Source organism: Pezoporus wallicus, unplaced genomic scaffold (genome assembly GCF_028554395.1).
Source record: "Pezoporus wallicus isolate ANWC-B61680 ecotype Strahan unplaced genomic scaffold, APGP_CSIRO_Pwel_v1 contig_4191, whole genome shotgun sequence".
Lineage (NCBI taxonomy): Eukaryota > Metazoa > Chordata > Aves > Psittaciformes > Psittacidae > Pezoporus > Pezoporus wallicus.
In genome coordinates this window covers 5,661,910-5,685,383 of record NW_026641383.1, presented here as the reverse complement: position 1 = coordinate 5,685,383, position 23,474 = coordinate 5,661,910, and the positions used below count along the sequence as shown (strand labels likewise).

The 23,474-nt window shown below is 43.6% G+C and overlaps 2 protein-coding genes across 3 annotated transcripts in view; one reads left to right on the top strand and one right to left on the bottom strand.

Annotated features, from left to right (window-relative positions):
- PAK5 (p21 (RAC1) activated kinase 5) overlaps positions 1–23,077 on the bottom strand; it is a 172,404-nt gene extending 149,327 nt beyond the window's left edge. The window contains exon 1 of one of the 2 annotated variants that reach the window (XM_057423332.1): positions 22,998–23,077. Coding sequence is in view for 1 of the 2 variants with exons in the window: in XM_057423328.1 (XP_057279311.1) it covers positions 22,998–23,019 (22 nt within the window). In the remaining variant the exon portion in view is untranslated. The remainder of the gene's footprint in view (positions 1–22,997) is intronic. The other variant, XM_057423328.1, reaches the window with a different exon arrangement.
- Positions 1,864–17,838, top strand: LOC130606797 (D-beta-hydroxybutyrate dehydrogenase, mitochondrial-like). Its single transcript, XM_057423334.1, has 4 exons — positions 1,864–2,336; positions 10,423–10,575; positions 13,321–13,451; positions 16,792–17,838. Exons 1-4 carry the CDS (start codon positions 1,943–1,945, stop codon positions 17,146–17,148), a joined length of 1,035 nt encoding a protein of 344 aa, XP_057279317.1. The 5' UTR covers positions 1,864–1,942; the 3' UTR covers positions 17,149–17,838.
- Positions 23,078–23,474: the final 397 nt, after the last annotated feature.

The following is a 23,474-nucleotide window of genomic DNA, read 5'->3' as shown; positions in this document are numbered from 1 at the left end:
AAAAAGTTATAGCACCACTTTTTCTATCTAATTTGCTTCAGAGCAGTAACACACAGCTGGTAAGATCTGAGCAGTATTTTTCCCAAGAGGAACCTAATATTATATGCCTTAAATTCATAGCTTCGCACTTCTGAAAATGGCCCTATTTTCCAAGGTGTGGAAGAACTGCAGCCACTTTGGTCCTCAGGAATGCAGCACTTCTGAATATCTGCTTATCTCACCCCCTAAGAAGAGCTGACAATGCCTTTGGGAAGCTTGTTCTCCAGCCTTTTAACCGTAGGAACTTGGTATTTCACACTGTGAAACTCACTGGGTGACTTGGAGGGAAGCTTTAAGCATAAACTTCACAGGTTGCTGTTCCCAGAAAGGCTCCCAGGAAGAGTGGAAGATCCCTGGGCATGTTCTAGGTGCAGACTTGTCCAGATCTTCAATCAGTGCCAGCCTCTAAGCATCTTCCACTTCCTCATGTACTCCCTCAAAATCCAGACCTCTGCTTAAACTTGCAACATGTAAACCACAATTGCCTTGAATTACATGAGGTACAAGATAGAGATAAAAACTTAGAGGGTTTTTACTTAAAATGAGTTCTTGAGATAGGAAAGGGATTTCAGAAACTACAAAAAACTCAGTCATAAATCCAATATGACTGTTAACATGTATGCGTGTGTGTGTACACATGTATGTATATATTTGAGTTAGGAACAGAATGATATAAACCAGAGGAAAACCATTCCAACAAATGGAGGTATTTTACTGCAAATCCTCTGCACTGCAGACCTAAGTGGCCTCATTTACTGGACTAGACAGTCATGAAGTCATTTCTGTGAAGGATACAGTTCTAATCCATACCTTTCCACCTAAATTATTCTGTTGCTCTGACAACAACACACTGCTCCTGTCTTCAGATGCAACATTTGTGTGCCATATTTTAATACCTTTTGAAGTGTACTTGGAATTGAGACATAGTAAGAGCCAGAGGTTACTTGGGTCACCTTTTACCCTTTGTGAGAATGGTTTTGTCACTGCCTGTGATCTTCATGTTGTTAATGGAACACCGAAGCTGAGAGAATAAAGAATAGCAGATGCAGGGGAGAGGTGGGTGGGAGGTATAGAGAAGGTGAGCCTGGAATCCCTCCCTATCTTTCTATGCCAGAGGGAACCAGACAGGGAAGCTGGCTGGAGGACAGGCTCTTATCAACTCTCATAATTTGGAGGGTTGCATAATATTTTTTAAATGCAAAGACAAATCTTTGTGACTCATATAGTTGCAGAAGACTGATCTCTGAAGGCTAAAAAAGGGCAGCATCTCCCAGTGTGATGGAGCATGATCAAAGAAATCCTACTGAGGAGAAGTATCTGGAGATCTTCTTTGGGGTTTAACCATTCCCCTTCCTACTTTGTTTCCCAGCAGCAAAGCATAACCTCCTTTTTCAAGTCACTTGAGGTTTTAAGTCCTATTACACAATGCCTGCAGGAGTCCTGACAGTGCAGAAGAGAGAGAACTCACTGATTTAAAGCTAAAGTAAATCTAGACAGAGGAGCAGCCAATAAAGACACATGGAAAAGAGATTTAAACAGTAATTATTCCCTTTCTCCTTAGAATGTTGTTCAAAACACCCTCTGTCAGTGCAAAAACATCCCCACACAAACATTAAAACCTAGCTGACTGCAGGGACCACTGCTATTTCTAGAGAGCCATGGACAGCGGAGCACCACCAGCTCTGAAACCCCCCTGTCACGACCAGATACAGGAGGTATTTAAGACAAGGTACCCATGAGAACAAGGCTGACCGTGGAGCCGCAGCGATGCAGTGAGGAGCGCCCTCCACCGCGGCCGCTCGGCGGGGTTGGGGACCGGCCGGCACTCGCACCCCGCGGCGGGCGGGGCGAGGGCGGTGCGTGCGGCCGCCGCTACCCGGGGAGGGGGTGTTGGGATGTTAGGATGTCGGGATGCCCCCGCGGGCTCCCTCCCGCCACACAGGGCAGCAGCGGCGCGGGCGGCATGTGCGCCGCGGTCCCGTTCGTCCTCCTCTTCCTCCTCCTGCTGCTGCTGCCGCGGTTGTGGCGGCGCGGAGCGGTGCCCCTGGAGCCGCCCGGCCGGGCCGTGCTCATCACCGGCTGCGACAGCGGCTTCGGGCACTTCCTGGCGCTCCGCCTCCACCGCCTCGGCTTCACCGTGTTCGCCGGCTGCCTCTGCCCCGGCGGTGACGGGGCGCAGCGGCTGCAGCGGGAAGCCGGCGGCAGCGGCCGCCTGCACGTCCTGCAGCTCGATGTCACCAGCGCCCGCGATGTGCTGGCCGCCAAGGAGCTGGTGCTCAGCCACCTGCCCGAGAGAGGTGAGCACCGGCGGCGCGGAGCCCCGAAACCCGCCCCTCGGGGCGGCCGGGGCTGGAGGGGCGGCGGACAGGGAGGGTCCGCTGGGCCGCCACGGCTTGTGGCCAGCGAGCGCCAACACGGACGGGGCTAACGGCAGCTCCGGATGTCGGTAACTACAGTGGTTTAGAGTTAAACCCGCGCTGGTGCTCGGCTGAGTGGCACAAACTGGGGTCCATCCATAGTTGCTTACAATGGCAATGAATGAGGAAATGCCCGAGTGCGGGGTCCCTGAAGCCCTCTACAGGGATCCGACAGGAGGAAACGGCAGGCAAAGCAAAGAGCACTCACTGGAGGCGGTGGGAAGGTGATGTATTGCAGGGCATGATTTGTGAATAATCAAGGAAATGCAGAGAAGGAAGCTGTTGTGCCACACCAAACCAGCTGCTATTGGTACAACTGGAGTTTGTCAAGCTGGTCCCTCAAGGGATCACTTAAAAGGAAACCTGTCTCATTATACACCCTATAGAGAGTATACACCCAGGGGAGGGGATAGACTTTAACTTGCAAAATAACTGCAGACAACTGAAATCTTGGGTTATCCACCCAGAACACATGAGACACAGCAGGACATGGGCCACAGGTACCTCCTTTTCCCCTTTGACTGCAGGGCGAGAGTCACTCACTGTGATGCTGGAGAATACACTTGGAATAGAGCACACTTAATCAGGCTTGGAAGTAAGGTTCCTTCAGAAATACAGTTTCTGTATAGACACAGGGAAAACAAGAAGAGAATAAAGCATGTGGAACAATAATGAAATGCAAGACCTCTGCCTGCTTGGCTCATCAGCATGTTGGGAAGGGGATGAAACAAGAAGTATGAAAAAGCCTTGGTGCTGCTCATCAAGTACATGTATTTATGGTTGATTTTGATCTTATCTGATTAAGAGGCAGTGTCTTTGGGCTCTTTCCCAAGTGCAGAGACAACGCAGATGACTCATAAAAGCTCTTAGAGGCTCGATGGGGACCAAGTCACCTGAAATTCTGGATTACAGATGATTTATCCTGTAATTCTGAAAGTATGTAATGCTCATGTTCAGTACTGACCTGCTGGGAGCCCTTGCTGCCTATAGGCATGTGGACACACCTACAGACCAAGACAAATCACACTGGGGACCTAAGAGCCTGCTTAGAATGTCCAGAAAAGACACTTGAGCACAACTGGGTCTGAAACACTGCATGGACACAATGCATGCAGGGTGGTTTCCCTGGACTGTCAGCCCCTGCTGCAGGGCTGGGCCTGTGCAGGCAGAGCACACACTGTATGAAACCTTTTCCCACTGTTGGTCAGTACTTATGCTGCAGCATTGTGAGCGCACTCTGCAAAGGCAGAAAAGAAAACCAAATTTTACAGATCCAGACAGCATATTTGCCTTTTGGGTCAACTCCCAGTTATCAAGTAATAACAGAAGGTCTTGGGGGTGTTGGTCGATGAAAAGTTCAACATGAGCTGGCAGTGTGCACTTGCAGCCCAGAAAGCCAACCGTATGATAGGCTGCATCAAAAGGAGTGTGACCAGCAGGCTGAGGAAGGTGATTCTTCCCCTCTACTCTGCTCTCATGAGACCCTACCTTCAGCTCTGCGGCCTCTAACACAAGGGACGTGTATGTGCTCGAGCGAGACCAGAGGCACCATGGATATGCTCCAAAGGCTGGAGCGCATCTGCTCTAGAGACAGGCTGAGAGAGTTTTGCTTGTTCAGCCTGGAGAAGAGAAGGTGCCAGGGAGACCTTAGAGCAGTCTCCCAGTACCTGAAGGGGGCCTACAGGAAATCTGGAGAGGGGCTTTTTATAAGGGCCTGTAGGGACAGAACAAGGGGGAATGGCTTTAACCTGCCAGAGGGGAGATTGAGATGAGTTCTTACGTAGAAGCTCTTCTCTGTGAGGTTGCTGAGGCGCTGGCACAGGGTGCCCAGAGAAGCTTTGGCTGCCCCATCCCTGGCAGTGTTCAAGGCCAGGTAGGATGGGGCTTGGAGCAACCTGCTCCAGTGGAAGGTGTCCCTGCCCATTGCAAGGATTGGAACTGGATGAGCTTTAAGGTCTCTTCCAACCCAAACCATTTTAGGATTCTATGAAGTAATCTTCCTCCTAAGCTTATTAAGCAGAAAGGAACAAAGCAGTTATTTTAATGTCAGATATTAATGGAGTAAATGGCACAAGTCTTCTTCATAATTTATAAAATATAGGGGCATAAATATTTTTATCTTAAATGTGAAGAGACTGTGAAGACACTCCACTTACGTACAGTCTTTAAGCAAAAGACTTCAGTAGGAGTGTTCCTTCTTGGCACCTCTGAAAATAGATGAGGTGTTTGCTTTGGTATTTTAACTTTATAAACCAGTTTCAATTTCATGATCCAGCTGAAGGTTAGCTCTCATATTAACCAGTTCAGTTTTTAAAGACAGGAATTGTGGGTGTTTTACATTTCAGATGAAGATTCTTTTAAATGAAATATAAATGAAAGAGAATTCAGAATCGTTTGTAATTGCATTTATGTTCTTAAAGTAGCTATGAGATAATTATGTGACTGCACAGAACATCTGATGTGCTACCCAGAGGTTCCCAAAGGGTGGGCAGCAGAGAGGTGCCTTGATGTCCCCACCAGTTAAAGAACTCTCCACAGTGAGAGTTTCATTCAGGTACCATCATGTGCTGGACTTACAGATTCAGGTCACTAAAACACTTCCGTATGGTTCTCAAAATAGTAACAAGGAAACCAGGAAACCACTTCAGCAATTTCCAGGTTTAATGGTAACGGTGCAAAGGCTATGGATTCCAAATTCAACCTCAGAAGATGTACCAAAACAGAGAGGAAGCAGTTAAACAATGCTTACTTTCACATACTGTGTTTAAATAGCTCAGAGTAAACCCTGGGAGAGATTAAATTGTTGTTCTTTACTATCACAGTATCATCCTTACCATGGTCTGTGCATCTCAGACAAGCATGGCTTTTTCTTCCAAGTCATCTCAATCTGACTGATAAGCCAAAATAACATCTTTTATCTGAAATCTTTTCTTGTAGTTGATGAAAAAAGCATGTTTTCTCACATTTGTTATGTCTGTATACACTATATTCCTCCTTTCAAACTTGCAGAATGCTTTTGTTTCTGCTTTTATTTCCATAAAGCATCTTGATCCCTATTGTCAGCATCACATACTCTTGTTCTAGACCTCATATATGGATAAAGTAAGAGAGTCTCCATCCTGAAAAGTGTTCCATCCACAACGCAGGGCTCTCCAGACAAGGAGCTGACAATGAACAGAGGTGCAGAGAGCTCAAATCCCTCATGAATCTTATTTTTCAGCAGACTTTAGTTACTTCAGAGACCAAAGTTGAAGACACTGCAGTTCTGCACTGTAAAGCTTGTTATTTTTTGCCTAGAATCTGATGAAGAACCCAACCACCTAACTGTGGACTCCACTGGACACGTATATTCACCTTCTAGTTATGCCATAACCATGACATAACACCCAAGCTCTACCTTGTTTTCTTTCTCTGTTATGCAAGAGTAGAAATCCAAACTACTGGTAGCACACCTAGCTGGATATTCTGCCACTCCATAGGTAGTTTCCTTGGAAGTATTTGTCCTATTCTAGACTGTGAAATTACATCAATCTGAAAAGAAGAGCAAATCAATTTCCATGACAGGTATCTCGCTCTAGAGCTAACTAACTGTTCCTCCATGAAAATCTCCTGGCTCTGACGCCTTTATTTGTTCTTATGGCTTGTGTGCCATAAGATGATGCCCATAAGACAACTTTCTAAAATATTTAGAGTCCTTTCTTGCTTAGAAAGAAGAAATTTATTCTTTCTTCTTTTCTTTTTCTTGTTTAAAACATGAATTTTTCTTCCTTTTCTTGCCTGTTGTGAATGGGTGACATGGAGCTAGCTGCAAGGGAGGGCTGTTAGTTATAGTCCTACCTCCTACTCCAAAGCTATTAAGTACTCTCCTCCACTTAGGATTTCCTATTGACAGAATCCACCCAGGAGCCACATGCTGCCATATTTTAGCCCAAACTTCCTATACAAATAGACTCATCCCTGCAATGAAGACAACCACAGCAAAACATTCCAGGCAAAGGATGGTGAGTCATGAATGTATGTATCTCAAATCTGGGAGTCTCAGCTGGCCTGCTACCATGGACACCCTGTATTGCCACAGACAGACTGTTCTGCTCCGTCTCTTCATTCTTCAGTATGAATGTGGCAAATCACACTCTCCTTCCTTTGGCTACTTTCTTTAGTATTGGATTGGGATCTTTCAGGAAAGAGCTTGTCATTTTTGCATGGGCTCAGATTTAGACAAGAAACTCCAAAGATCAGTGATACCAAGAATACATGTTAGAGTTCAGGAAATCTGGCCAAATTCAGGTACTATCTGTGTATAGGCACCTACACAGAAAAGGCCCGATTCCAAAAGGCTTTGCAAGCACACAGCTTGATTGACTTGCATAGGAAGAGGACTTTTAAGAGTTTCTGGAAAAAAACCAGGCATCGTTTTTTTGCCTAAATAAGGGCTTTGAATATGTGCCTTTTGGTCAACATGTCTTGAAATAGAAATTAGCTGGGAGGTTATGTGAGAGCTAGTGGTCTCCTGAAAGCCTTGCTAATCTTAAATTAGGACTCTTAAAGTGATTCTTTAGATCCCTGGCTATATCTTTTAATCTTTGTCCTCAGGATCCATTTTCCCAGGACAGAGATCAGTGAAAATCTCTTTGACATCCAGTTCTGCTTTCCAGTTTATTTATCCCCTGCCTGATGTGGCATAGTCTTAACATCCCTCTTCCTAAACTGTGCTTGACCTTCCAGATCAAACGTCAGCTGCTTTATCTTCATGTGTCTGTGCATGGGCACTGAGGAAATGTAATGTTTTTCTCCTTCAGCTGTCTGATTCTTACTTGTGCCTTGTCCTTCTTGATTTCCATCTAAGGACTGTGCTTCCTAGGTTACCTGAACTGTTTTAAGTGAATGCATGATGTTTTTTGTATGCGCATTTATAGCATCAAGTTTTACCACAAAGGAAGACCAAAGCAGGTTCAAGAACCCTGAGTACACATCTGGGCAGGTTGTTTCTCAGGATGAAGGAAGTTTGCCAGAAAAGTGGTATAAAGGAATAATTTTGTTTGTTATTTGGGTAGAATTCTGCAAATTGATTCAACTAATCAAAACTGCAGGAAAATATTTTGAAAGTATCAGAACATTTCCCATTTGGGAATGCCAAAATGTTCTAAGAAACAACAGGGTTTGCTTGAGAGCAATCAGAAGGTTTTGAGCTGACCCTGAGCAAAATCCCTTTTCTTATGTTTTACTTAATCTTCTCCTCAGAAATGCCTGTTCCTATTTAACTCAAGCCACTTTCGCTCCTCCTGACTTTTGATTTGGCCACTGCAAAGAAAGAAGGAGCAATTAGTCTGTGAACTCTGCCTTTTTATACACACATGTTGCCCTCACCACTAACCACATGGAGCCTTTGAAGTGCATGAGGCGAATGCCTGGAAAGCAAACTTAAGCCTTGCAAGCTCAATTCTCTGTTCCACAGTTTAGAAAAAGAAGAAGAAAATCAATTGTCTGAAGTTTAACGGCTGGATTTCCGGAGCCCTAATGAATTCAGGGATGTGTGGAGCAAGCGTTCTCGCTGTGCTGTGTAGGATGTAATGGCAGAAGCAAAATGACTTTTTATTAGCAAAGGTGAAGCTGAGAAGGTGAGGGAACAGCTTTGACAGTGGTGCTAGGCTTTAGTTTGTGTTGTGTTAGCTAGCTTAGGTAAAAATGAACCTCAGTACAGAGACCTCCAGCCTTAAGTAGAAATGGATGGGGTACAGTTCTCAGTTCATTTACAGATCAGATCATGTGCAAGTACTGATATTAGCTTTCACAGAGGACTCTCTAATCCATTGATCTGTTTTTCCTGGAAGGTCAGTCCCACTGGGCTGGTTCCACTTTAAGAAGGAGAAATAAAGTCAGAAAACATGGAAAGGCCTGGAAAAACAGGGCAATAGCAGGGGGAAGAAGAAAATCCAGCATGCCCAATTCCAGTGGCCAATTTTTTGGTCCATTTCCTCTCCTCTGTCTGCTAATATCTGGGACAGTGGAAAAGAGGTGAGAACATAAGAAACTCCTGCATTGCTAGGACAGTGGTCAACCTGAAGTTATAAGAGAGGTGCAGTGTCAAGGATTGCTGTGTGACAGACCACTGAATAATGATTTATTCTCTTCGGAGGACAGAGTTATCCAAGTTCTGTGTTAAATTCCTGATCTTGAGTGTTCTCTGCATATGAGACATTCACTGGAAGAACTGTTTCTTTCCCTGTTTAATCACCAACCTCATAAGTAGTGTGTATATGTTAGGAAAGCCTACAAAGCTCTGCTTTGCAAACTAATTCAAAAGATTGCCTGTTGGAGCTTTAACTGTTGTGAATGAAATCCAGTGTTTGCAGTTCTTAGCAGGGCTCTGGAAGGACAAGATACCATGAAATCATCCCAGTAGCTTTGTCACAGAAAGAAGAGTTTAGCCCAAGGGTTTCTGCAGCACCTTCACCAGGGTGACCAAAGGTCTTCTGTGAATTACTTTGCTACAGACGCACAGGAGTATACAGTTGGGTTGGTATCACACCCATGCCCCAGACTCTGTGTCCAGAGGAAGGAAGGAGGGAAAGAAGGAAGGAAACCTGGGTTTCTGGAGAGGCAGAGTAGATCCTGTAGAATCACAGAATGTTTTGGGTTGGAAATCACCTTAAGATCATGCAGTTCCAGCCCCCTGCCACAGGCAGGTACACTTTCCACTAGACCAGGTTGCTCCAAGCCCTGTCCAACCTGGCCTTGAACACTGCAAGGGATGTAGCATTCAGAGCTTCCTTGGGCAGCCTATTCCAGTTACTCACCACACTCACAATCAAGAATTTCTTCCTTATATCCAACCTAAATCTCCCCTGTAGGTAGGTATGAAGGAAGGTATGAGAAAGCAGTAATTTGCCTCAGATACATTCATCAATTCTTGAAAAAAGAGCATAAGCACAATTGTTAAGACTGGCAGAACCAGGCTGCAAACAGCTATTTCATGCCAGTCAGGCTACCCTGTGTACTTCTTAGTTACTGGTCACCCTACAAATAGTAGCAGTCAGGATTTGAGGGCAGAAACAGAAGTGTTTTCAAAAGCACCATGTCCCTCACTGCTTTACTGTACATCTACAGATGTGTGCTGTGAGGGCAAGGACAAATCAGCCTGGCTTCATGAGCATGAAGTCAGCATGTCAGCTCCAAACTGACATGTACCCAACACTTCAACAAGAAAGCAGTGAAGGTTATTAGCACTGAGCAGTGCTCATGTGAAACGTTCTGTGCCTGTGGGCTAAAGGGCTTGTACTTTGTGTCAGAGACCTGTGCCACAACAAGCTTTGCTGCCAATAAATTTCTGCTTGTAAACACTGGAATCTGACTGCATTTCAGGGATCCGGGCTCCTTAGCACCAAAACCCATTCTTGTACGAGGAATAATGTTGTCCAAGAGTACAAAATAAGAAGAAAATACCATAGCCCCCAGCCTTATTTGGCTCCTTTACTCGGTGCTGCACCCATGTACCTGCCTGTGGCTGATTCCAGAAGGAATCAAAGCTCAAATCCTGGAAAAGGATCCCAGACTTAGGCTCCTAAATTAGTCAGGCACTTTGAAAATACTACCCCTTAACCTTTATACTGCTTAATATAATTTCCACAAAGCTTCTCATAGCACACAGTGGGATTAAAGTAATTAAAATATCATGGTACATTGCATTGGCAGTAAGATGTAGTCTCCCAGATCATGTTATTCATAAATAACTTAAGACGACTAAAAGTGAGTGATTATTAAATAGCACTGAGGCTTATATATAGTCTAGATAATGACCACAGTTGCATTCCCTCATGAAATAAAACATGCCTGCACTTAGGAATAGAAAAGATGAAAAGATAACACAACTAAAAAGTTATTTCCATGGGTCCAAATCTCTGTTTTGTCACCAAATGGTGGTTATTTTGCAGTGAAAGATGCTTGTTGAGCCTTTTCTTTTCCATAGGTTTCTGGGGGCTGGTCAACAATGCAGGAATCTCAACATTTGGTGAGACTGGGTGGCTGCCTATGGAGAAGTATGAAAGAGTTGCAGATGTGAATCTCCTGGGGAGCATCAGGACAACCCTGGAGTTTCTTCCCCTTCTAAGGAAATACAAGGGTAATGCTAATCCACTGTTATTTAGAGTTGTAGAATAATTAGCTTACTATAATCAGGGTAAATGTAGCATCTATAAAAAAAGCTTTAATTGTCTCTCATTGAACTGAAATGACAGGCTCCTTCTGTGTGGCCTGAAAAGGAAATCCTGATCCTTGGTCCTGAAAAGAGGGTCAAGTTGTAACGGGGAAAAAGTACCCTTAAAGAGCCTGTCTTTAGAATACATAGAAAAATACTTACTAATAGTGAATTACCTCAGTGTTTGACTAAAAAAAGAGAGGAAAAAGTGCTTACAATAAATCATTAAACTCAGGCAAGACTTTGTAAGCACTGACGGTCAGAAAACACAAAGAACCCATAAACTCTTGCTCAACTTTGTTATTTAGGCTTTACTATTTTACTGTTTGGCAATTAGGAGAAGAAAAATGACATCCAGTCTCCAGTTCCAGGCCTAGCAAAATCCTCTTTATGACCTTGGGCAGGAAACTTCAAGTGCAGAGCCACGTGGGTATCCAATGGGATAAGTGCATTTGCATGGTACCTCGTATGTGTGGGCTTTATCATTTCTTCTGAGAAGAAATGGCTCAAACAGCCCTTTACAGCATTGCAGCATGTCTCAATTACTTTGCAGTTTGTTTCCTACTTGTCCCTGTCTGTATTTGGGAAAGAAAGATACCCTCTTCCTTTCTCCCCCTTTTGCTAAGCTTGTCTATTTAAGTTGTAAGCTCTTTAAGGTGAGGATCTGTTCTGTGTATATACAGCATCAACTAAAGTAAGGGCTATGTTGCACCTGGAAGCCCCACATGCCACTGTTACACAAAATGCTGGTAAGATAAAAGCATCCCCTGTCTGTCTTCTCTGCTTCTTTCTACTTGGTTGCCTTTGGTCTATAATATTCTGATGCAAGAAAAAAGAAACCTTTAAATATTGCTGGATTTGTTTTTGTAAAAGAATGTGCTATTGCATGTACCTAGTGTGTGTGTTATGTGCCTATTACATGGAAACATGCTACTTTTCTTTCTGTGATGTCCTACTTACTGCTAAAACTCTGTAGTGCTAATCCACCAGAGGCATTTGTCTGACTTCATGAATTGCAAGGAGTTACTTTGAAGTGAAAGGGACTAAATGTGTGTTTGATGTTAAGCACATGCATAAACTTTTAGATTTGGGTCTGGATGGCTGCACATACATAGTACCTTAGCTCAAAGGAGCACTCTGGATCTCACTCCTGGCTGTCGATGCTGCCTTTATTAACTGCCCACACTCCAGAGGAGGCCAGGACACTTCTAGGAAGAATTCTAGGTTTCCTGTCTCCTTCCTTGCAGGAACAGCCAGGACAGCTAAAGCTCATGTTTTGGGGGGCAGCAAGTGACCTCTCCGAATGAAAAGCTTGAATTATGGATGTTAAAGTAATCTCCTGGAAAAGTTGGGTTTCAGTAACCTTAGGCAAAGAGAGAAGTTAAATGTGTCCCACATCCAGAGTGCATGTACCAAATCACTTAGATACTGGATAAAGGAGGCAGAGGTCATCCTACCCGAGGGCCTCTGAAGGACAGGATGAGTTCTGAAGGAAGGGTTTACTGCCATTTTAGGATGAGCACCTGCTTCCAGAAAAACTTCCAGATTATTACTTGTAAAGGGAGGTGTTACCCTCCAGCACAGAACTTGAGCATCCTACTCTGAAAGGAGTACCATTTCCACAACTTTTCCAGCTGGCCAGGCCAGCTGATGTAGCATCTTGATCAGCAAGCTGGTTATTGTTCCCCTGTTATTGTATACAAGATATAACCCAGACACTGAGTAGGAAGGCAGGGAACCTAATTCAGAATGACAGATTTCACTGCATTCCCATGATACCCTTTTGATACCCCACAAGCCTAAACCACTTGCTTAGATTTGTGGCAGCAATAGGACTGCAACTATGTTCTTTGTATTGCTGACGATGAGGCCGTCTCCTCTCTCACCTCTGGTATTGATATATCCACATTCACCCATTTCTCACTCCCATAGTATGACTGATACAAGTTTACAAGCAAACAGTAGAAAAGAACCACAATCCAGTGCCTCAAATCAGAAATCCCTGATATTTAGGGCATGCCTGTACTTGACAAGAGTTATAAAGGAGGAAAAAGCAGCACAGATCAGTGAAATTATATCAAGGCAGTGTGAGGCTGCACAGATTTTGTCAAGTCACCTTTCTCTGGTGAAGCTTATCCCTATACAGTCTGATTTTGACTTTCTACGCACAGTTGTAAGACAGGTCTCAGTGCAGATATCATTAGTGCAGAAAATTGTGTTAACAGTCATATATCCACTGCAGGAAAAACCATCTGCTCCTCCCCTCTGCAGTCTATCACTAGCATAGACTTTTATTACTATTTTTCAGTCTACAGCTTTTAGGGAACTGTTTTTTTCCATCCTTTCTCAGACTCAGAAGGAATAAGCAGCACATAGGGGATGTGTTATACTTTATCCAGTCCAGCATCTTTCATGAGATGGAAGAAAGATTTTTGTGTGAAGTTCTTTGCTTAACAGAGCTGACTGCACTTTTGTGTGGGCACTGCACACTTATATGGCTCAGCTTTGGTCTATTATGTAGTAAACCAGCATAGAATCATAGAATAGTTAGATCTGGAAAGGACCATCATGCTAAATACCACGTTATCGGCAGCTCAGAAGACTCAGGTTAGAGCAATAATTCTATGTTAGAGACTGAGAGTGAAGTTATTTGCCCTGTTTTCTTTCCAGGACGTATTGTTTTCATGTCCAGCATTAATGCCTATTTTACTCTGGGAAATGGCATTTATTCTATGACCAAGGCAGCTATTGAAAAATTTTGTGATGCTCTAAGACTGGAAATGAAGAAGTTTGGTGTCCAGGTAAGTGATGTAGTGAGTAGCTGTTGTGTGAAACTCCCTGCTCTTTCTAACATTGATTTTCGTATGAGAAAGAGAGATGTTTTACTCCTGAAATTTTCTAGAGAGTTAAAACACATCTTTTTATGGGGAAAGGAGGCAACTTGCATGAAGAAGACCAGACAATGATGTGAGGGTGTGTTGTGATTTAACTCCATACAGCAACTAAGTACCACCCAGATGCTCACACATTCCCCCCCAAGCACAATGGGGGAGAGAATCAGAAGAGTAAAAGTAAGAAAACACATGGGTTGAGATCAAGACAGTTTAACAGGTAAAAGGAAAGCTGCACACACCAGCAAAGCAAGGAATTCATTCACCACTTCCATGGGCAGGCAGGTGTTCAGCCATCCCCAGGACAGCAGGGCTCCATCACAAGTAACGGTGACTTGGGAAGACAAACACCATCACTACCAATGCCCCCCACTTCCTTCCCGTTCCTCAGCTCTATGTGCTGATCATGATGCCGTATAGTCTGGAACATCCCTTGGGTCAGTTGGGATCAGCTGTCCCATCTGTGTCCCCTCCCAACTCCTTGTGCACCCTCAGCCTGCTCACTGGTGGGGTGGGTGAGAGGCAGGAAAGGCCTTGGCTCTGTGTAAGCGCTGCTCAGCAGTAACTAAAACATGCCTGTGTTACCAACACTGCTTCCAGCACAAATCCCAAACACAGCCATGTACCAGCTACTGTGAAGAATATTAACTTTATCCCAGCCAAGACCAGCCCAGGGTGGAAACTTTAGCCAAGGAAACAAGAAGCAGCATATGCAAAATAACATCTAATCTTGTGCAAAGTAACCGACAAAGATAAAATTGGAGTTGAATCTGTGGATGCAGCTTCCCCTTGGAAGAAGGTGGTTCCTCTGTGGCTGATCAGTTGGTTGGAAATCACTGAGAAAAGCACACCTGGGTGATGTTTGCAGTTCTGAGAAGCTGTGGAGTAGCATGTCTTCTCTTTGTGCCAACACTGCCACTTCCACCCTTCCTCCACATCCTCTACAGTGGAGAAACCTTCTGAGACGGGCCTACCTGAGCAGTGCCATGGCCTGTGAAGAGCTCCTAACAGTCCAAGTAATGAAACTTTCTCTGGGGTGGCTCTGGGAGCAGAGAGCCCAGACAGACATTGAGCTGTGTGCAGTGAGAAGGAAGACTTGTCATCTACCAGAGGGCTTCTTTCTTCTCTCACAACATTAGCGCTTAAAAGAGCCTTCCTTTTTGTGGGAACAGCAGCACTGCAAAAGGCAGTATCATGCAGAGTAATTATGTTTTTATTCTCTTAGCCTAAGAGGCTCTAATAGTGCTCTTAGTGCCCTGTCTAAGCAATGCCGATAGTCAAACCTGAAGCTTAGATCACCAAGTAGCTTTGTTAGGCTCTTTCCTTGGAGTTACTCCACTGCTGAAATGCTCTTCTCAAACACTAAAACTCTTCCCTGGAGGATTTACATTGGTGTACTCTTTATGTACACAGATTTACAACACTGTTCATAAGATTTGTGTTGGAAGAAATTACAGCTATGCATCTGTTAACTACCCCTCTTGGATAAATATGAAATGCTATAAAATGCAAGTGATTTTACATATCCTAATACCACACAGCATGATGAGGATTCCAACCGATTAGCTGAGGATAATCTCAAATGCATGGAAGAGCTTAGTTTAACAGGTAAGCTACTCTGGTCATTTAGGATTTTACAGTTCCCCAGCCCAGGAATAGCCACAGCACACAATGCAGCGAGCCAGGCTGACAAACATTCCAGAGTATCCATGATTCTATTTCTCATTGTATGCAAGACACTGGCTGGCATTTGCCTAAACACCTACTCTGCAGAGAGCCTGCAGAATGGAGGGTCCCTCTTCCCTGTGCTTCCCTCCCCTGCTCTGTTGTTCCCTTTGTCCTTTCCATAGAAAGTCAACCAAAGGTGGCAAGGAACAGTTATGGCTCTGTCCCACTGCACTCTGGCCAGGCAAGCTGGCTGCCTGCAGGAAAGCATGTCTTCCATTAGAAAGGCTACAGAAAACCAAGGAAGGCAAAACAAGTACTATCTCTTCTTATCTCCAAGCCAACTCCAAAAAAACTCCAAAATACGAAGTTTTCCAAACCCCTTTGTCTAAAATAAATGTGGGAAGTTTATTATTGGCATTAATTTAGCTAACAGCAAGGGGTGGCTCCCAAAGATGTCCTGTGACAAACTTGATGTATAAGATGCCCCAGCTATGCCCACTGTTTCTGCTGGAGCTGATTCACATCCCTTCCTGCTCCCACACCTGAACTCTTCTGGTATGCAGCACACCAACTGCTGTGCAGGCTGAGACAGGCATATCCCATCACCAACACACACTGTAGCTTCCAGTAGATGGGCTGGGTGGCAGATGAGAGACATAAAGGTTCTGTAGTTCCGCAGACTTCCCAGAGGATGCCTGTCAAGCCCCCAAGTATCTTACATGGCTCAGCACCATTCTTCCTCACCTTGTGTTGTAGTCTTTAGAAATCAGGTCAGCTAAATGCCATGGAGTTTTTAATGTTGCATAGCTACAAATAGTTTGAACAAGCCCGCTGCTGAGGACAGGCATGCACACTGTGAGTGCTCAGTGTGCTCTGATACCCCTCAGAAGCTTCAAAAGTTAGCAGAGCATCAGTAGCAATACACACAAAGAAAACAGGCAGAGCAGCAAAGGATGTGTGTGCTTTCCATTTAAATCCACATGCACAGAAAGCTATGGAAATGAGCTAATGATTTCAGTAAGAGTCAGACCAGCACCTTTTGTCCCCTTTGTGCTTGGCTGACAAGACCTATTTTACTTTTAACTAGACATACGTGGGCAAAACAGCACTTCTTTCCCCAGGACCTTCTAATTTTCTTTGACATCTCCTTTTGTCCTAAAGTCGGGTAAGAAATTACCAATTGCAAGATCCACCAGTGAGTGAAAACCCCCTAAATATTCCACTTGGGAGACATCAAAGTCATACTGAAATGCTTTGTATCAGTATTGTCAAAACATTTACACCATTAAGCATTCTATAAAAATCAAAGATGCACAACAGTATTTGGTGAAGATATGCTGAGTAGTCACAACAAGAACATTAAATCAGCGCAAAATGAGGAAGTTAGAATAAAGCACCTCTGCAATCTTAAACATTTCACAGGAATATATTTGATTTCAGTCAAGTTTTCAAGCTTAAAGTTTCAATAAAGCTGGAAGAAATACATCTGCAGAAAGCTTTTGATCTGTTTTCCTGACTGTAGTATTTAATTGGATTCAGAATGCCTGATTGCATCTTGATAAGTTTTACATGTTGCTTTTAGGTCTGTGTTATTCAGCCAGGAAATTATGCACGCTTCACAAAGATCCAGCCACCACTCAGTGCCGAAGAGATCTGGAATGAACTCAGTGAAGAGGAAAAGACAGTTTACAATAAGGAGTATGTTCAAGAGCGGGCAAATTTTTTCAACAGCATTCTGAGCGAAGGAAGCACTAAGGGCAATGAAGTTGTGGATGCTATGGTAGATGCTTTAATGTCTCCTGCACCCAAGGCACGTTACATGGTAGCAAAGCTGAAGGAGAAAGCACTGGTGTTTGTGTGTGCTTTATTCCCAACTGTTGTGATGGATTCTGTTCTGTCTTACGCTCTGAGTAAAGTAAAACTTGGTACTGTTCAGTGACTCAGGCAGATATGAACATTTAAAGATGTGAAAGCCAGGACTGAATCTAATGCCCCTGAAATCAATGTAATGACACCAATTAACTGATGCAAACTTTGGAGGGTCTCCCTAGTCAGAACTGTCAGTTATTCACTGGGAAAAGCATACAGGAACCCACATAAAATTCATATATTTGTTTAGGTGACTTTATTTCTCCCATGTGAAAAAAAAACCCAACGCAACCACTTATGCTGCTTTAGGTATTGCCTAGAAAATGTAATGCTGCTTTTCCTAACACAATACCAGGTTACTGTGCTACAGACATGAGGGAGACAAAATGAAACATTTCCTACATGACAACTGAACATCTGAGATCATTACAGCAGACATGAAAATACCTTATCAGTAGGATACTGAGTAGTAATTTATTAGGGCTGATGGGAAGAGGTTAATGGAAAAGTTAGGAATGAGATAGAGACCTTGAAATACTTTTAATGGAGTTAAGTGGCTGTAGAAAGTTAGGAAATGTCAAGTAATAAAGTAATATGGGAACAGTGTCTTTGCTAACTACAGTTCAGTACTTCTTCAGGTGTTCTGGATAAATATGTAACAAAGCCAGTATGTCATGGGCTTTGGAAAGTAAGTAGCATATTCAATTTACAAATGAATCTTCAATCCTAAATAAACTCTTACCTTTTATCTGATGTCTGGATTAATCAATGCTTTAACCTAAAGTGTAGTAGAGAGCTAAACACCAAGGTGAACCTGTAGCTTAGAAAGATCATATTCATTGCTGGATTACACATACACAGTTTTAAATTGGCTTTGGTTGTGGCATGGCATATAATCCAAGAACTCTGAGGCCAAAAGATCCCAGAATAGCTGGGATAAGCTGTGGTGACACTGGTAGATACAGGGCAGCAGCATGGAGCATCAGCCTCCCCCAAGCCAGGTCTCCCATATCAAATCGAAGACCCCATTGTAAGTTGACCTAGTTGATTTTTTGGTCTGAACCAGAAATCACATCCTATTCCCAGGAAGTCTTTCCTAATACATCTAATTAACTACTGAGAAAAATTCCTTTCTCTTGTGAGGGACAGTCTGAGTCAGGAACTTAGGTGAGATGAGCAAACATGACTATTCCAGGTCCTTTCCTGATACACTCAGCAGTGGAACTGCCATCTTACTGCACTTGGTTTAGATTGTGGAACATCTCATTCCAAATGCTGGAACCATCCCTGGAGCATTGGCAAGAGGACAAGTCAGGGCTCCCACCTGCTCCACAGCCCATCAACAACAAGATAATCAGATGATTATCATCCACTCTCCTCATTTAACCACAGCTGAGAAAGGCCAAGCAAGGGAATAGGAACAAGGCTTATTCCAACTAAAGCAATTGATTTCTTGTATAGGAATTCCCCCTGCTTGACCTTACAGATTTCAGCAGGCTTACACTGCTTTGGAAAAGTTGCTTTCATGCTCTTTGTGTGGATTACCCTTCCTTACAGTAAGTAGCACTGAACTCAACAAGCAGCTTTGAAAGCCAGATGTTTCCCCATCAGGCCCAGAATGTGTGTGCTTCTCTATGCCCCAAAGATAATGTTGCTTTCCATTACACGGTTTCCCTTCTCTTTGCATTTCTAAAACCTACTGCAATAAGTTGTTGCTGAGAGCCAGCACCACCAAAAGATTTCCATCCCAGATACCGACAGTGTGGACTAAATTCAGCCTGAAAATTCCTCCTTTATTTGCTGTGCATGTGGTGAAGCAGATGACCAGTGCTTCAGTAGCCTCTTGTAACATCAGATGATCAATGCCCCAGAACATTTATTCCTTCATCCTGAAAACTAAGAACTTGCAGTGTGTAGTTTCTCACCCAGGGTACAGTGACAAGCCAGATGAGAACAAATGGGACAAATGAAGGCAGTTTGTGTTTTCATTGCTGTCTCACCTGTCAGCATGGAAGCTGAAAAACAGCCATAAAATTATCATCTTTCTTCTTCCCCTTCATCTTTTTAATATTATGATCTGCATATAAAGAACTGATCAAGAGAGAGTCAGATCTTCAGTTATTAACAGGCCTGATGCCTCCCACTGAAAGTCATCTGGAATCCTCCCACTGAATTCTATGTGTTCCAAGGCACAGTGTTAGACAAGCACACGCAAAAAAAAGGAGGGGGAATGATTTCAGAGCTCCTGAGCTTAATAGGAAAAAGACCCTCAGAGAAATGGTGATGAGAGGGGTTCAGCACTCCCTCCTCCACATGTCTTGTAGGGTGCAGAAGTTGTGGAGTTAGTAACAGAAGCTTTTATTGAACAAACATTGCTAACAGAGTCAGTAACAAACTCCAAGGACCCCCAGAGCTGTTGGCTCTTCAGCCAAACTCCTGCCCACCCATGTGTCACTGCAGAGCTCACCCGACTCTACGGATCCCAGCCCTCATCCTGGCCATGCAGTAACTGGAAGCATGTCCTGGAAAGTGCAGAGTTGCTGTACTCCCCACCATCCCTTTTGCTACTTTGCCACATTGTTGGATGAGAAGTGCCGTCTCACCCAGTAACACCAAAATCACTCAAGTCAAGTTAAAGTGCAGATACATACAAGAGGCCTGTACTTACAACATCCAAAACAAGCAACAGTTACAGTGTTTTAGGAAAACTTGAGGTGACAAAAACAAAAGATAAAAACCAATACTCTGTTGACACAACCTTTAATTCTGAAATACTCCTCTCTCCCGATACCCAGCTAACCTGCTGCAGACACTCCTGGCATAGCATTCAATAAGAGAACTTCTTGGCAGAACACATTAGTTTTTATGACTGCTCAGCTTTTATAAACCCTTCTAACAGCTTGGTAAATCTTAAATTTCCCTTGAAAACAACCACCACAAGAGAGACACAGCTTCCTTCCCAACATTTTCTCCAGGGACACAGTAACCAAGTGACTCAACCAAGTACAGAAGCAGATGTGATACTACTGTGGGTTATGGAGCACTCTTCTAGCTGTATGAATGGACATGGATTTTACAGAGGTTTGGTCAGGAGGTAAATTCTAGCCATCGTGGGGCTTTCTTACTAAGCACTTACACCAGTTATTCCATGGGTTTTCTCTTCTATGCAAGGGCTAATTCCTAAGACTGCATATTAATTGGCAGAAAGAATAATCATTGTTTTTAACAATAAGCAATTATAGAAAGAGTATCAGGAAGAGGAAAAAAAAAAAAAATCAAGCTAAATCAGTTTAGTAACTTGTGCATTGATCTGAGTAATATTAACAGCTTCATACAGTGTCATCAAAAAAGAAACAGAGCAGAGCCCAGAAAATACACATCTAATGTGAGGAATAGCAGGGTATTACCTATGAGCACAGTTTTGAGGTGGCTGTGCTGCAACAAAGATCATCTCCAGATGCTGACTGCTCCTTTCAAACGGAGACTACTTCCCTAACTTGAGAGGGTGCAGTTTGAGAAAAGCCTCCATGACAACTCCCCAGCCCCAGCCGTGAGCTGTTCCAGTGGGTAGAAGACCTATACCTCTGCACTTGTGGTGAGCATTGCTGTGGACATCACCACCATTTACAGACACCAACCCTGAGCAGCTGCAGCAGCAGCACTTTACTCCCACTGCAGTGTTATGGATGGGGTGAGCAGAGAGGATTTTTGATGCTTAGGAATACTAACACCCTGATTTGATCTCATGCTCTCTCAGTTCAACTCACACCTAACAGAAACAGTCCAGATGACCTTCAGAATTAACCAAATATGTAACTTTGTGTCATTCTCCCAAGCTGGCAAATCTGAACAAGATTTTGGATGTAATGCACCATGCAGCAGATTTTTTGCAGTAGCATCAGAATCCAGAGAGATGAGTAACAGCAATAATTACTTGCACAGTAAAAGGCTTAAATAAAAGTCATGCAATCCCCAAGCACACCATCCAGCTGAAGTCAAGCTATCATGTAGCTCAGCTCCCACTGATGTCAGCAGTGCTTCAGTGCCAACCAGCACCAGAATCCTCACAGTACAGAGTCTCCTTCCAGAGGTCGGCACATCCTCATGCTCTTACTCTGACAGATAAAACCCAGAACAATACAAAGACAGCAAGTGACAGTGAGGATGACAGCTATATTATTCCACTTGTTCCATGCAGGGACTGTGTAGTGCTGCCAGTCTGGCACCTCCTGCTATCACCAAACAAAACTTCACAGCCTTTGTACTTAAGTACTTTGAAGCCGCTGTTCAGCAGTGAAATCTTTTCATGTGGAATTAGACCATTTGGAGCCATAAAGTGAACATACTGGTAATGGGGGCTTTACCTATCACGACAAAGTATGCATATTGTAGGAACAATTGAGATTAATGTTTAAGAGTGTGTAAAACAAGAGGAAGACAAACATGCTCCTCAGTAATAACTGTTCTTTGGAATAATCCTGGTTAGGAAATTATTTATTATTGATTATCTTATTCTCAAATGCTGCCACAGTGGGCAAAACCTATCTGCTGTGGCTTACAGGGATGGCATTTATCCAGGTAACCACGAAGTGGAACACCTCTGGGATTGTCCCAGGAGCAGACATTGCTCCTTCCTGACCGTTAGCTGCCAGAGATGCCCCTGTGTGAGGGGAGGGTGCATGCTTACAGCATCCAGCACAGAGCAGCTGCAAAATCACCCCAATTTTTACCACATTAAACCTCTGGACAGTATTGCTCTCAGATGAAGACTCAGGTAGTGTGCAGACACCTTAGTCTGTACCAAACCATGTGAGAACTGTGTCTTGATTTGTGCTGTTCTTTTTCCCAGGTTTGCTTCTGGGAACTGTAATCTCCAGCTACAAGGCTCTAGGATATTTCCAAAGCTCTGGGCAGTTTACACCTTTCTTTCCTTAGTACAGTCTATTTTTACTGCCACCATCCCACTTGTATTCCTGCATTACCTTGGCACTCCACCAAAACTGAGCTGTCAGGCAAAAAGAGCCCAACAGCTTGAGGCTTCAGACCTTGGGATAATATTCTCTAGTGAGCTTTGTTTATCTTAGAGATAAATAAAGGGAGATAACTAAAGGCAGGTAATACTGTGAGTTTCTCTAATAGGATTTTGATCCTATTTATTTTGGAGATGTTGCAGTACCTTAACAAGAGCAGCAGCCAGCAAGGCAGAGATGCTCTGCTCTTGAAGCCACATTGCTTTGAAACACCAGTTCAGCTGCTGAAAAAGGATGCTTTGCTTCTTGAATCATGAGTCCTCATCTCTCTCAAAAAGCTCACAGAAAGATGATCACCATGAGAAAATAAATATTATCACAAAAAACTAAATATCCCCCCCCCCAATACACATGCACTTATACACACACCCACACTTGGGGTGAAATACCAAGTAGCCACACTTGTTACGGTCTCCAGAGTTTCCATAATTCCCAGAGTAAACTCATGCAGGTGTTTCAGACAGGATCTTTAGTTATTTTTGGACTAAATTGCAAAATATATGTGTTAGCCTTTCTAATGTGCATTTAATGTGCCCTACTCTATAGACTGAGAAAAAGGAGAATTCACCCAGGCCTTTAGGCCAAGATACATGTGTCTCCTTGTTTGTGGCAAGAGTAAGTAGAAGGTCTAACAGAGAACAGCAAGAAAACATCTGCTGCTGTGCCATGTTTGCAGCAGCTGTTTGGTGTGAGCAAGGACAAGGGCCTGGATGATGTATTTTCCAAAGAGGAAAGCAATCAGCCAAGGCAGAACAGTGCAAGACTAAGTCCAGCCAATTCACACTACAGAGTGCTACCATGAGATATCTACTGTACAAATGGCACTCCTTGCAGGGGAAATAATAAAATGCTTTATGCTAAAATGATGTTATCTCTTGTTGTTACTCACCACACAGTGCCATATCTTGCATCACCTGTCTTTCCGTGCTGTTGGACACACATCCAGCTCCGTGTCGCCACTTCCCTGGCAGAAGAGATTTCATATCAAACCCCAATTTTTTCTGTTGAACTTCCTAATACTAGAGGTGTTTTGCAAATAGTTCAACAGCCAGTCTTGGCTAGGTATAAGACAAACAGTCTCCCTGCAGGAGCTGGCCTTTGCCATTATCCCATACATGATTACTGACCTAACAGGAGCACCAAGGGCCAGATGGTTTGTGGCACTTGAATGTGGGAATTAGACAGTAAATACCAAGGGCTTGAGAAGTCCCCCTGTTAATGTTAATGGTGTTTGCCTTCTGGAATGAGTTATGCTTCAACCTGCTTAAACAGTTTTGAGTATTTTTCCTCATTCATTGGCATTGACATTTTTCTCCTGTTAATAAATAGGTTTCTCCTTTCAGCCAGGTTTATGAATAATTATGTT

Coding starts and splice junctions, on each gene's coding strand:
- LOC130606797 (XM_057423334.1), top strand. CDS start 1,943: ATGTCGGGATGCCCCCGCGGGCTCCCTCCCGCCACACAGGGCAGCAGC. Junction 10,576..13,320: donor CCTTCTAAGGAAATACAAGG/GTAATGCTAATC, acceptor TTTTCTTTCCAG/GACGTATTGTTTTCATGTCC. Junction 13,452..16,791: donor TGAAGAAGTTTGGTGTCCAG/GTAAGTGATGTA, acceptor TGTTGCTTTTAG/GTCTGTGTTATTCAGCCAGG.